The sequence below is a fragment of the Marmota marmota genome, unplaced genomic scaffold (assembly GCF_001458135.2).
Source record: "Marmota marmota marmota unplaced genomic scaffold, marMar, whole genome shotgun sequence".
Taxonomy (NCBI): Eukaryota; Metazoa; Chordata; class Mammalia; order Rodentia; family Sciuridae; genus Marmota; species Marmota marmota.
Window position 1 is genome coordinate 8,509,578 of NW_026000240.1, and position 12,637 is coordinate 8,522,214.

The 12,637-nt window shown below is 37.7% G+C and overlaps 1 protein-coding gene across 1 annotated transcript in view; it reads left to right on the forward strand.

Moving 5' to 3' along the window:
• Tsc22d2 (TSC22 domain family member 2) overlaps nt 1–12,637 on the forward strand; it is an 89,819-nt gene that overhangs the window by 25,495 nt on the left and 51,687 nt on the right. Inside the window, exon 4 of the mRNA XM_015486731.2 lies at nt 12,488–12,587. Coding sequence (XP_015342217.1) covers nt 12,488–12,587 — 100 coding nt within the window. The remainder of the gene's footprint in view (nt 1–12,487; nt 12,588–12,637) is intronic.

Here is a 12,637-nt window from a genome sequence, read left to right on the forward strand (position 1 = left end):
TATATATATATATATGTATAAATTTTCTCTCTCTCTCTTTAAAAAAGAAAAGAAATATTTTCTAACAATGCTAAACAGTCAAATGCTGTCTGGAAATATCAATGGCCCTGCCTCCCTCAGAGTCTACAGAATTGATGAACTTTAAAAACTTTAAATCTTTGGAACACCAACATGTGTGGAGCAGAGATTGTTACCGTGGAAGGTAGCTGTTTGGGGCTTTTTTCTCCTAAGAAGCCTCAGGAATAAGCTGCCATTTCTGTCTCAGGGAACTGCAGAACAGAAAGGTGGAAAGGGGGTCTAGGATTGTGGGGTGTAGTCTCCTTATTTCTAGAGGAAGAAAAACAGGGTCCCAGAGGGGTGAGGTGACCTGCCCCTTACAGAGCTGGGGCTGGAAGCAAGTGTCCTCTTCTCTGGGACAGGAGACAGTGGCAGTCTACAGAAAGCACCGCCTGGTATCCCGGGAATTTGCTCCTCTGCTGTGTGAAGACAGTCTGACTCTGGACAGTCTAATTCCAACACAGTTACACATACATTCCAGATAAAGACACATCTGCATTTGAATTAAAATAGAATGACAGGCCACCACCACCACCTTTTTTTTTTTTTTTAAGAACAGAAAAAAATAAAATCTTCATCTAATATTACAAAGGCCCACTCTTTAATAAAGGAAATAGAAAGTCCTCCAGAGAAACTTGTCCAAGCACAGTGATGGTGCCCACCATTCCTGCTCACTCAGCCGTGGCACCCCAGGCCTACCTGGTCCATTGCTCTCACAGAGGGAGCAGCCCTCCTGCCCCTTCACTCCTCAGGAAAGAACCTCCCAGCAGCCACCTTGCTTCTCCACTGGCCAGCCATCCCTTACCTGCTTCCACACGCCTGAGGTCTCCAAGCAAAACAAGAATCCCCATAATGGCTCCTCTTTATCCCATGTAGTTATCCCACAAAGCTCAAAGAAGACATGTCCATAAAGCACCTACCACTCTTCCTGGCTCATGGTTGACACGGGTCCACCTCTCCCTGCTCCCCACTGTCTCTGTCTCTTCTGAGAGACCAGAAGATCATGCCAGTGTTATCATCCACTAGGCAGTTCTATTTTTACAAATGTTTGAAATATTTGTGTATTTTCATTTTCCATTATAAAAAAATTTAAAATATTTCAAATGATCATTTTCTGATCTTAATGTTTACTAAATACAAATAATATTTCAATCATATGGATTTAGGTCATAATATTTATAATAAATCTCAGTAATTCAAGGTAGGGGATATCATTCCCTTCAAACTCAAACATTTTATAAAATATCCAATATTCTTAAGATTTTAGTCTAATGTCTAAGTTACATGAAATAATATTGGAGGCAAGGATAATCATTTTAATTATGCTAATGCAATATTATTCTGAATATATATTTGGAAAATATTATTTTTAACAAAAAATGTTTCCTATTTCTCTTTTCAGCCTATATAATTCAAAATAACTCTGGGATTAATCAACTCCAAGTTGGTATCTTTTCATCAGTTGTCATATGTAGCCTGAATGCTAACCAATAACTGATGAAATCATATTCGGTTTGACACAGTTAATTAAAATTAATGAGTTCATGGCTCAGAATGAATATCTGATTATACTGTTTAGAAAGTTCCCTTCTCTATTTATGAGGCAATATTTTGCCCTATATAATTAAATTTCAAATTTCTTACCTAAACTATAAAAATCAACCTTTTAATCTATAATTCTGTGTGTTTCTTGAGACTCATGTGGTTAAATACTTAAGGCCAATTTACTTAATCTCTTTAAATTTTAGTTTCCTAAGCTACAAAGATGATAAAGATTTGTAATTGTAACAATGCTTTTCTTTGAAAGAGGTCACAATGTGCTCAAGTACTCTGTTATTAATTCTGAAGCATTCCCAAGGATGGTAGAGGGCATCTATTCAATCTAGCTTACCAAACAGAAGTCAAAGCTGCGGCTCAGTGACCTGCCAAAGGTCACACAGATATAGGTTTACAAGGACCCAAAGATATAATGCATGGTAAGGTCTGACGATCATAAAGTGCTCCATGTGTAGAAGGTCTGACCAGAGATATAAAAAGAGCTATGATGAGGTTTACACTTATTTAATGCTATTCTTTTTTTTTTTTTCAGAGCTGGGAATAGGAACCCAGGACCTCCTACTGCCAAACAAGTGCCCCACCACTGAACTATACTCTCAATTTATTGACAGCTATTCTTAATACTGTTCTACCTTGACTTTCTAGCCAAAAGTAAAATAATACATGCCACCAGAAAAATAATCTCATAGAGCTCCCTGGAAATACAACGAGTGATTTTTGTGGATATTAATAGTGACCCTACTACTGGAGTAGCCTGTACAATTCATTTATTTACTTAGTTTTTAAAGAATAAAACAATGAGTTTCAGAATTCTGCCCAGACTCTTACCTGGGGATTGACTTTCAGCTCTTCTGAATCTCTCCTGCTGCCTCTGCTTCCTACTTGGCTGAAGCATTACTGAGAAGTCTCCTAGTGCAGTTTAAATCTTTGCCACACAATACAGCATCTAAGTGAATACAGAATGGGGCTGGGGCTGGGGCTCAGTTGTAGAGCATTTGCCTAGCATGTGAGACACTGGGTTCGATTCTCAGCACCACATGTAAATAAATTAACTAATAAAGGCCCATTGACAAATAAAAAAATTTTTAAAAATGGATACAGAACATCAGCCAAACTTGTTCTTCATACCCAGAACTGTTTCAGGGTGTAATGAGCTTCTTCCCAGGGGTCTGAAGACTTCTGATGAAAGGTGGTTAGGACATACCAAATGCCATGGTGGCTATGAAAATTACCATCTAATTAGAAACGTTAGGTATTTTATGCCAAGGAAACGATGTTTTAAAAATAATTCATTTGTGGTCATTAGCTGATTATTCTGAATTATTATTATGGTGAAACTATATTAACACTAAGGAAAAATGCCCTCAAATTTGACTTCTTTTATGTGATGGTTCCCTCTCTTGTGTACCAGTTATGGATGCTTTGCCTCTGGGAGGGCACATGCCTCAGTGTGTAATGGAAAGTTGGGTCACATGGTGAGACATTTGTTCCCATTGCAGAGGGGGCCTGCACTGAAATTCAAACCTAATGAGAACAAGTATGTAAATGAGAGCAGCCAAACCAAACAGAAGAGGAAAACAAAACCCAAAGAGCCCATAAAAGACATTTAAAAAAAAAAAAAACCTAGGTATTCATTAAGCCAGAGCACTTAGACTCCGGGAATTCAAAATGAAAACTTTTTTTCCAATAGTTTGTTTCTACAGTGATTTATCTATATGCCTACACTCACAATACTAAATAAGAACTGTTTACCCTTAGAATAGTTCTATTTATTAGATTTTTCTAGGTAAAGGAAATGTTACTTAAACTGCTATACCAAATATTTTAAAAACCTCAATGTTCCTGAATCAAATATGTTTAAAAATGGCTAATGTCAAGTAATGTGTATTCTTTTCTCTTCTACTGTCTGTAGAACACTAAAAATACTGTATTCTTTAAACTTCTGTATATGATCCAATATGTAGCTTGCAATATTTTCTGAAAAAAAAATGTGTGTGTGTGTGTCCTGGGGATTGAACTCAGTGACACTTTACTACTGATCTCCACCCCCAGTACTTTTTATTTATTTTTTTATTTTAAGAGAAGATCTTGCTAAATTGCTGAGGCTGGTCTTGAACTTTCAATCCTCCTGCCTCGGCCTCTTGAGTCACTGCAAATACAGGTGTGTGCCACCATATCCAGCAATTTTTAAAATTTTTACAAAGAAGGAAATGCTTTAATAAAAAGGTAAAGAAACCTTCTTTGTCTAATAATTAAAATGATCTCTTTTTTCTTCTTCAAAATACATGCTTAAACGAATAAAATCTGTCTTTGCAGAGAATTTCCCAGTGTACCAATGTTCCTTGATGTTAGACACGCTTATTTCTTTACTTCCAAAATACTGAGTGAAATGTTGTACAGTGTTATGAAAAGTTCATTCGTTTACACAATATTTGCTGAGATTCTCACATGTGCCACACTCTGCCACAGACTCCAGGGATATAAGAATGAGTAAGATATATGACAATTCTTTCCCTTTTGGAGTAATCCATTTTAGTATGGAAAGATAAATAAACAAAATAAGTAATAAATAAAATAGTATGCTAAAATATAAGTGCTATAGAAAGAAGAAAAAGCAGGGTAGGGAGGCTTGCAGCCTCGCCGTACTTAGGGCAGGACTCACTGAAAAGCTGACCTTGAGCTCAGACTTGAAGGTGAGTACATTAGCCGGGCAGATAGCTCAGGGACTCAGCAGACAGCATGGCTAGCATAGAGGTTCTATGTGGGGTCCTTCAGTGGGGTGGAAGAAGAACAAGGAGACAGAGGTGGTTGGAGCAGAGGGTCATTGTCAGAGCTTAGGCCCCTACCCTAAGTGAGATGGGAAAGACTGGGTATGAACAAAGTCGTGGGAATCAGAAAAATGAATCCCCTGAATGTATTATTCGCCCAGTCCTGGCAGGATATCGGAAGCACAGTTCAAAGGGGGATTTTGGACAAATTAATGAAAATAATAATCACAGAAATGTGGTCAGAGTTAGGAGATCCCACAAGGAACACTGAGGATGAACAAAAGCTGAAGCCATGGAAGGAGATCTGGTAGGAGCTGTAACTGGGCAGGGGCGTCACCCCGAGAGTCTCAGCCTGGCAGAGAAGGGGGAGGAGGGCAGGAATACCCACTGCCCTGGGTGCCACTGCCCTTGATATCCTTCTAGCAGATCTCCAAAAGAACAAGAGCCCCTCAGTGATGAAGGCCATCGCCTCATTTTCCCAGAATGCAGAGGAGTGCATCCAAGAGCAGGGCGAAGACAGGGAAGGGGCACCAGGCAAGGATCAGCTTCCTTCAGCTGTCACCAGGGCTGCGGCATAGGCAGTGCGTAGGCCCATTTATATGCTGACTTTCTCCTGTAAAACCAAAAATTTAAACATGTCCTTTGGGAATCTAGATTCATAAAATCATAGCACTAAAAATAGTCATCCTCTTGTTCAACCTCCTTACTTCCCAGTTAAAGAAACCAAGACCAGAGAGGTCATGACCTGTTCAAGGACATACGTCCAGAAGGAAGACTGCCTACAACAGAACAAAGGTTTCCTGACATCCTATTCTTTCAACTCCACTTCTCCTATTTTAATGATTTTCTGTCCTTTATGTCCTCCTAATTCCTTGCTAAACTCTTAAAAGTTTCTCTGCATTAGTTTGATTCAACTGAAAAGGCATTAATCACCCTAATATTTATCTTTGATGGCATTCCCAAGGAGTGATTTATCCTTGGATAGCCTTTCTGAGTGCCATCTGCCACATCTCACTGAAACTGTAGTCTTGACTGTCACACCTTTACAAAATGCCTTTGATTTAGTCTAGAGTCTATAGATACATATTTTAGTATATATATTATATATACTATATATAATAAATAGAGCATAAAAATAGTCGAGAATTTGCAAAAATATTTTTTTTTAAAATAAAGCCCCAAATCTCATCACTCAGAGTTAACCATTATTAAAATTCTGGCACATTTTTGCCCACATTACTTTCTTGTGTATATGTGTACTTTTCTTTCAAAGGTGAGGCACAGTATTGTTTTCCACTTGGTATTCTTTTTTTTTTTTTGATATCTTTATTTGTTTATTTTTATGTGGTGCTGAGGATTGAACTCAGTGCCTCATACATGCGAGGCAGGTGCTCTGCCACTGAGCTACAGCCCCAGCCCCTTTCCACTTGTTATTCTACCATGTTTAACATTTTTTAAGATATCATCAAATACTGAAAAATATTCACCTTCAAAATGGTTTTAATTTTTGAAAATAAGATTTAACTAGAAGTAAAATTCATTAATAAGGTAGACTATGAAGTTTGGGCAATGTTTGTCCATCCATAAGAAGTGCTATTGCAAGGTGATACGTTCAGTCTTTGTGAGTTTCACAATTAAGGTGCAAAACAAACCAAGAGTTTTAGAATGATACTTAACAAAAGTGCAGCAAAGAAACATGTACACTTTTCAAAGAATCTGCACTGAAACTATGACACACTTCCCTTTTCATTTTCTAATCTTAGTGCTGTATAATCATATGTGGAAACATCAACTTATCAAATTATAATCAACATATATTAAAAGTACTGGATGAGATAAGCAAACTTTCTTCTCCTTTCAGTTTGGAATGTATAGAGGCCTGTTACATTCCCACAGGGGACTATCGTACAGAGCATTGGGTGTCTCTTCTCCCACATTCCACTAGGAAAACAGATGAACCATGTGTGTTCCAGAGAAAATCACAGTCTATGCATCTGTCTCTACTGAAGCTCACAGACCCGTGACTCTCTTTGAGTTTTGCCTTGGTAAGAATAAACTGAACTTTTATACACTTAGGCCTGGAATTGGGAGGAGAGAAAAGGAGATGTGGACCAAGTACCCAGGTTAGTCCCTCAGAATGTGACCTCAATCATAAAGAAATAGGCCTGAAGCCAGTGCCAACACCTGCTGCTCAGGTGTTCCTTCCAAGTGGTTTCTAAAAGAAAAGTGACCCAGTAACACCAAAACACGTCTCTGAACACTTCAAAGTGTCCCTGGACCTGTCTATATGTATTTTTATCTCATTGAAAAAAAATGGCACTTAATCCCAGCCTCCCCAAAATTAGTTCTACTTGTTGGAAGTTCTCATTAGGCAGTTCTATCACACTTATCTAATAATTACATTTATATGAAATGACTTATTATTCACTTTTTTATAAAGTAAGGCATTTTGGGGCTGGGGATATTGCTCAGTTGGAAGAGTGCTTGCCTCACATGCACAAGCCCTGGGTTCTAATCCCAGCACCACTAAAAAACCAAAAATAAATAAAGTAAGGCATTTCAGGCAGGTGTGGGTGGCACTGTAATCCTAGCTACTTAGGAGGCTGAGGTAGGAGGTTGGCAAGTTCAAGTTCAAACTGAACAATTTAGGGAGACCCTCTCTCAAAAATAAAAATGAATGGGGATATAGCTCAGTAGTACAGCACCCCTAGGTTCAATCCCTAGTACTGGGGGAAGAAAAAGCAGGACATTTTAATTTCATCTCAAGTAATCAAAATTGCTGCTTTTAACTTAGAGTTGGGGGTTTCATAGAGAAAAAGATATCTCTCCTACAGGTACTTAGTTTTGCTACAAAGTTATTGAATATTTTGATTCAAAATGTCACTTAGATTATTGAATATTCCTACCATTTTGGTATGACACAAATATTATGGCCCTATAAATATATTTAATATATTTTTAAAGATGTTTGACAAACATAATATAAAACATAGTATGTATTAGAAGATGACAAAGGATTCCTTTTAAATCCAAGTCAGATCTCTTAATCCTCTGCTTATCCACCTCTGTGGCTTCCTATTACGTTTAAAATAGAGAACATGCTCCTTCTCTCCACTAACAAGGTTCACATCATTTTGCCCCTTCCTGCCTCTCCCAGTCCCTGCCCGTTATGATGGCTTCCACCAGGAGGCAATGTCCTTGCCAGTCTCCCTTTCTAAAAAGCCCCTCCCCGCCTACGGATGAGCCTGTCCTTGGATCAAAGAGCCCTTCCCAAGCCCACCTGTAGACACTCAGCCAAGGGGCAGTGCCCTTGTGTTGCTGTTCTGTTTCTTCTTAATACTTATGAATATTTGAAACTACTACATTTCTTTATGTCCTTGGCATTGATTTCCCCTCCTAAAATACTAGACCTATCAGAACAAGAACTTTTCTTGTCTAGTTCAGAACTGTTCACAACTGTTCTCACCAAGTCCAGCACATAGTAGGCTTCTACATGTATGATCAATGAATGAATAAGCAGAACTAGTATTATGTTTTACATTTGGTGCTGGTTGTTCAAGACATAAGTTTGGTGCTATCATGAGGTCTTTTTTACACCAAAATAAAATATTTCAAATGAAATATTGATAGGCAAAATTATTTTGATCACAGTGGTTAAGGAAGTTCATTGGTGAATACTTGAATAATATGAATGAATCATCTCCACATAATTTATCTTTCTTGAAAATATGTATTTTTATCAGAGGGGTTTATTTTTCTTCCTTGGAGGTTAGAACCATTGCAATATGCCAAGAAGAAAGATTAGTATCCAAATCCAGAAAAAATATGGGGCAAAAGATAAAAATTTTAAACATTAGAAGATGAAAATATATTTATATCTAGCCAACTTAGTTTAAAAATGGGAAGCTGTCACAAAGTGGGTATCAAAATAATACTATTACTATTACTCACTAGAAATTTGATGGCCCAGATTAGAATTTAAGGTTAACTTTTCATCTTTATTTTGTATTTCCCTCCAGTGTCTTCAGCTTAGTGGCTTCCTTCTCTTCTAAATATCCCAGGTTAAGGATGGGGAGGTGAGTATTAATTTGCTAAGAATTAGCTCGTTATATGGCTATTTTAAGTAATACCCAAATCCTTATGCAAACATGGATCAGGAGTTGAGCTTTTAATGAGTATGAATGCTTTCAAAGTAGGATTTCATGTATTCTAAAGTTAGAGGCTAAAAGTGTTTTGTTTTCAGTGACTAAAGAGCTAGTTACTTTGGAATTAAAATGTAACTGGAAATACAGGGTAGTCAAGTCTATCTTTGCCTTTCAATACTTGGTACCTAATCAGCCAGGTTAGAGTGACCTTCAGATTATCAGTCAGAAACATCTGGACCCTCCTTCACATCTAAATTCAACTCATACAAGTTTCTACATTCAAACATGTTTTTTTTTTTAAAAAAAAAATCAGTGTAAGCTGATAATAATAACATACAGAAGGATTCATAACCCAGAAGTCTAGAAATTAGCAATGTCTTTCAATATTCTTCCATGAGTGCTGAAGTTACAACTTAAAATTACAGGCATACCATCATTGTAAGCAATACATAATCACACCTGTGAATACAGCAAATTGATATACAAGAATGAATACACAGTGACGCTTTGCTGTATCACAGGATATGCCATTGCAGATCTGCTAACAGCTAGCTCATCTATGACAGAACAACTTCTTCATACAACCACAAATAGCTAGTGACGGCTTTCTTTTTTAATTTAACAAACGGTGTTGAAAACGGTACTTCCATCAGCATCCCTTGGAGTTGTTATCTTTTCTTCCAAAGATAACAAAGCGCTGCCATGTGGCTTATCCCCCCCCACACACACTGTTTTGGAAGCTTTGTACTGGAATGCCTCTTCACTACAATACTATTTCTCTTTAGGAATGGGGACACTGAGGGGCTAAAAGACTCATCAGCAATCAAGAAACAGATTTAGAGCAAAGCCAGAATTTGCTTACTTCTGATCTCTCCAATTAGGCCATGTAGATTTCTTTAATTTTATCCCCAGAGGTATCATACCTTATATGCAAAAGAAGAAGTACGGGAGTCATTAACAGATTTCTACTCATGTTGCCTTACAGGGAAGCATTTAGGATAGACGCTAAAGTCCTGTGGAGGACTAAGATTTTAGTTTTCTAAGATTGTAAACCAAATTTCATGATGAAATAAAACAGGCTGTAAAAGGACATTGTATTTATTATTATTTCAAAATGCATCCTTTTCTTCCACCCAAGTGGTACATTTTGCCTGAACTTCAAAAGTCATGGGACTCAAGGAAATCTTCATTATTAAAAAAAAAAAAAAAAAAGGACATCATCATTTCATAGTCTATCAAACTCTGAGTCTAACAGAAGTTTTCTTAAATGTGAAAATCTTAAACACCTCATTCTCAAGTAAGACTTTGCACACCTCCAACAGATTGCACTTTCCTCATAAAGTGGTCCTGGGGTTTCTTCAGCCTGCCTTCTCTTTCACTGCCCCCTTTTTTTTTTTTTTTTCCATTTTTGGATAATATCACACGATGGTCTCACTGCAAAGGTTTCTTAATATGATATTGTTCCAGAAATGGAACACCAGGAAAATCACAGAAACAGATCAAGTACTACTGATTTAGACAACTGAGATTTACTTCTAGCAATGCTTTTCAGAACCTGAAAATGACTCCTTCACTTTGTATTATTCCAACAATTTGGTGATGAAAACGTAAACTATTTCTAAACCCCAGAAAAACTTTATGGCCAAGATATAGGCCGCCCAGTTCCTGATATATGCAGGGAATGAACAGTAAATGTCACAGCGTAAGTGCTAAAGGTTGACTTCTCTTAGCCTAGCCAGTGCCTTAATTTCTACCAAAATAGTATTAGTTTCTTTTTGCTGGCTCAAGAGTGTTTAGATTAATATATCATTGTTATTTTAAATATAATAGGTATCATGGGGGCAATCAGGTTTTCTGTATCTCTATCTGTAACTCAGATTTCAGGATCTTGGGACTATAATTCACCATCTGGTACTGATATGGTTAGATAATAACCTAGTAGTGTAAGGGTATGATGTTTATGAATGATGAGAAGATCTTGCTGAAGTAGTGTTTTTTCATCAGTGAAAATAGTCCTTGGTTTTTTAGTGGGTTTTCCCCCACATTGTTCTTCCTAAATGTACTTCCCATAATCTGCTGCAATTTGAAATCTTTGAGGGAAGTACCAGATGTAGGACAAATGATCAAGCTGGGGCTCTGGAAACCATAATCAAGGATTTCCTCAGCTTCACCTAGGGTTTGTGGATGCAGGTATGAAGTCAGGGTAGCTGCATTAAGACCCCAGCCTTGGCGATAGGGTCTTCAGGGACCTCTCCAGTTCTAGTGAGTCAGGTCCCATTGTACTTACTAACAACTATCTATACACCCAGCAAGGTACTTGTGTGTCCATCCCACATTCTGTCATTTTGATTAGTTATTGAAGGTTTTTAGTTTGTTGTGGACCAACTATGAACTGGATGTCCTTTTGTAATTTGGATATAGCAGTACCACTTTTAGTCCTCTGTACATGATTTCAAACTTATTGCAACAATCAGAATTCTTATCAATTCTTCCTAACAGATCAGTGTAATAAATTCTCTACATTTTTTTTTAAACCAGGGTTTTGTTTTGTTTTTTGGTTGGTTGGTTGGTTTTGGTTTTGTTAGTTAAGAGATAAGGTCTCAGTGTGTTGCCCAGCCTGGCCTCAAAAAGTCCTGAGTTTAAGTGATCCTCCTCTCTCAGCCTCCTGAGTTCTATATTTTTAAAGAACAAGATACGAAAGAAGGTAGGATCTTTAAACTTCTGGAAAACACTATGTTCAAAGAGAACTATTAGTTTACACACACACACACACACACACACACACATGCACACAAATCCTTAAGTATCTATGTGAAACATTTAAATTTTATAATCCTAAAATGTCTTTTAACCTCTCTGTACCAGAATGTAGCTTACTTCTTGATCTTTCTTAAATTAGCTTTATCTTTACTTTCATTTCATAATAAATCCTATAGATAGATATTCTTTAAGGAGACATGGTCTTACAGATTACTTTTTTCCCCTTTAAATGTGTGCTTTAAGAGTATCATGGCAAATAATCAAGAAGTTTAATAACATAATGTAATGGAACAAACAGGCATATGATATTTACTTTTCCAAAAACCTCCCAGTCAACACCACCCATTAAAAATCACTTTTAACAATCTGGTAAATCAATTCAAAATTAAATTAACTTTTTAATAATTTCATATAGGATTTAACCAGTTCATCTAATTTATTGATGAAAAATTATCTCTAACAATAAGTAAAACTGCAGATTTGGAAATGAAACATTCCATTAGCTATCTCTGCCACAATAGCAGCATAATGTTACACTTTGTCTCTTTACTCTCCTACCCCCTTAAGAAACAGGGATGTTATTATGTGGTCTTATTTCACATCCTGACCTCTGTCAGTTGGGTTTGAAGGACATACTGAGTTAAAAACAAAAAACTATCTCTATAAATACATCTAAAGACTTTACAAATTCTGTACAAATTTAATTCTCAAAACATGTTTTGGGATAAAAAGTCTTTTTATTTTTCAAAATTATTTTTCAAAGAACTGATTAGAACAGTTGATGTACTGATTTATGTAAGTCTTGATTTGATTTCTGAAGCTACAATAGAGATGAACTCTTGATTTCCATCAAGCTTTCTTGGGTCCTACCTAAAGGAGGACTGCTTTGGTATGTCAAAGTTCAAGAGCTACCATTGTTTAAAAGGACAGCCTTACCACCTTCTTTTGCTGAAAGTAGCTATGAGATAATAGAATCACAGTACTTTCATAGCTGCTCTCTGCCAGGACAAGGAATAGTGCTGTCTGACCGTCAGGGTCATTCGTGGCCCAATCCGGAGCCCAGGAGTTGAGAGTAAACAAAAGGCAGACCTGCGACTCTGAGCACTGCAGGTTCTGCGCCCACGAAACCCACAGCTGACTTCGTGCTGAAAGTGAAAACAGCCTCAGGAGTTGAAGTGGACTCTTCCCCCTGGAACCCAGCGGATCCGGGAACTCCCGGTCCGGGAATCCACGTCGCCCGGGCAGCGGCCCCGAAGCCACCGCGGGCGGCAGGCTTTCCAGCCCGAGGGGCCCGCTTGGGGTGGGTCTGGCGGGCTGCCGTCGGGCGACGGCCGGTGCCTCTGGCACTCA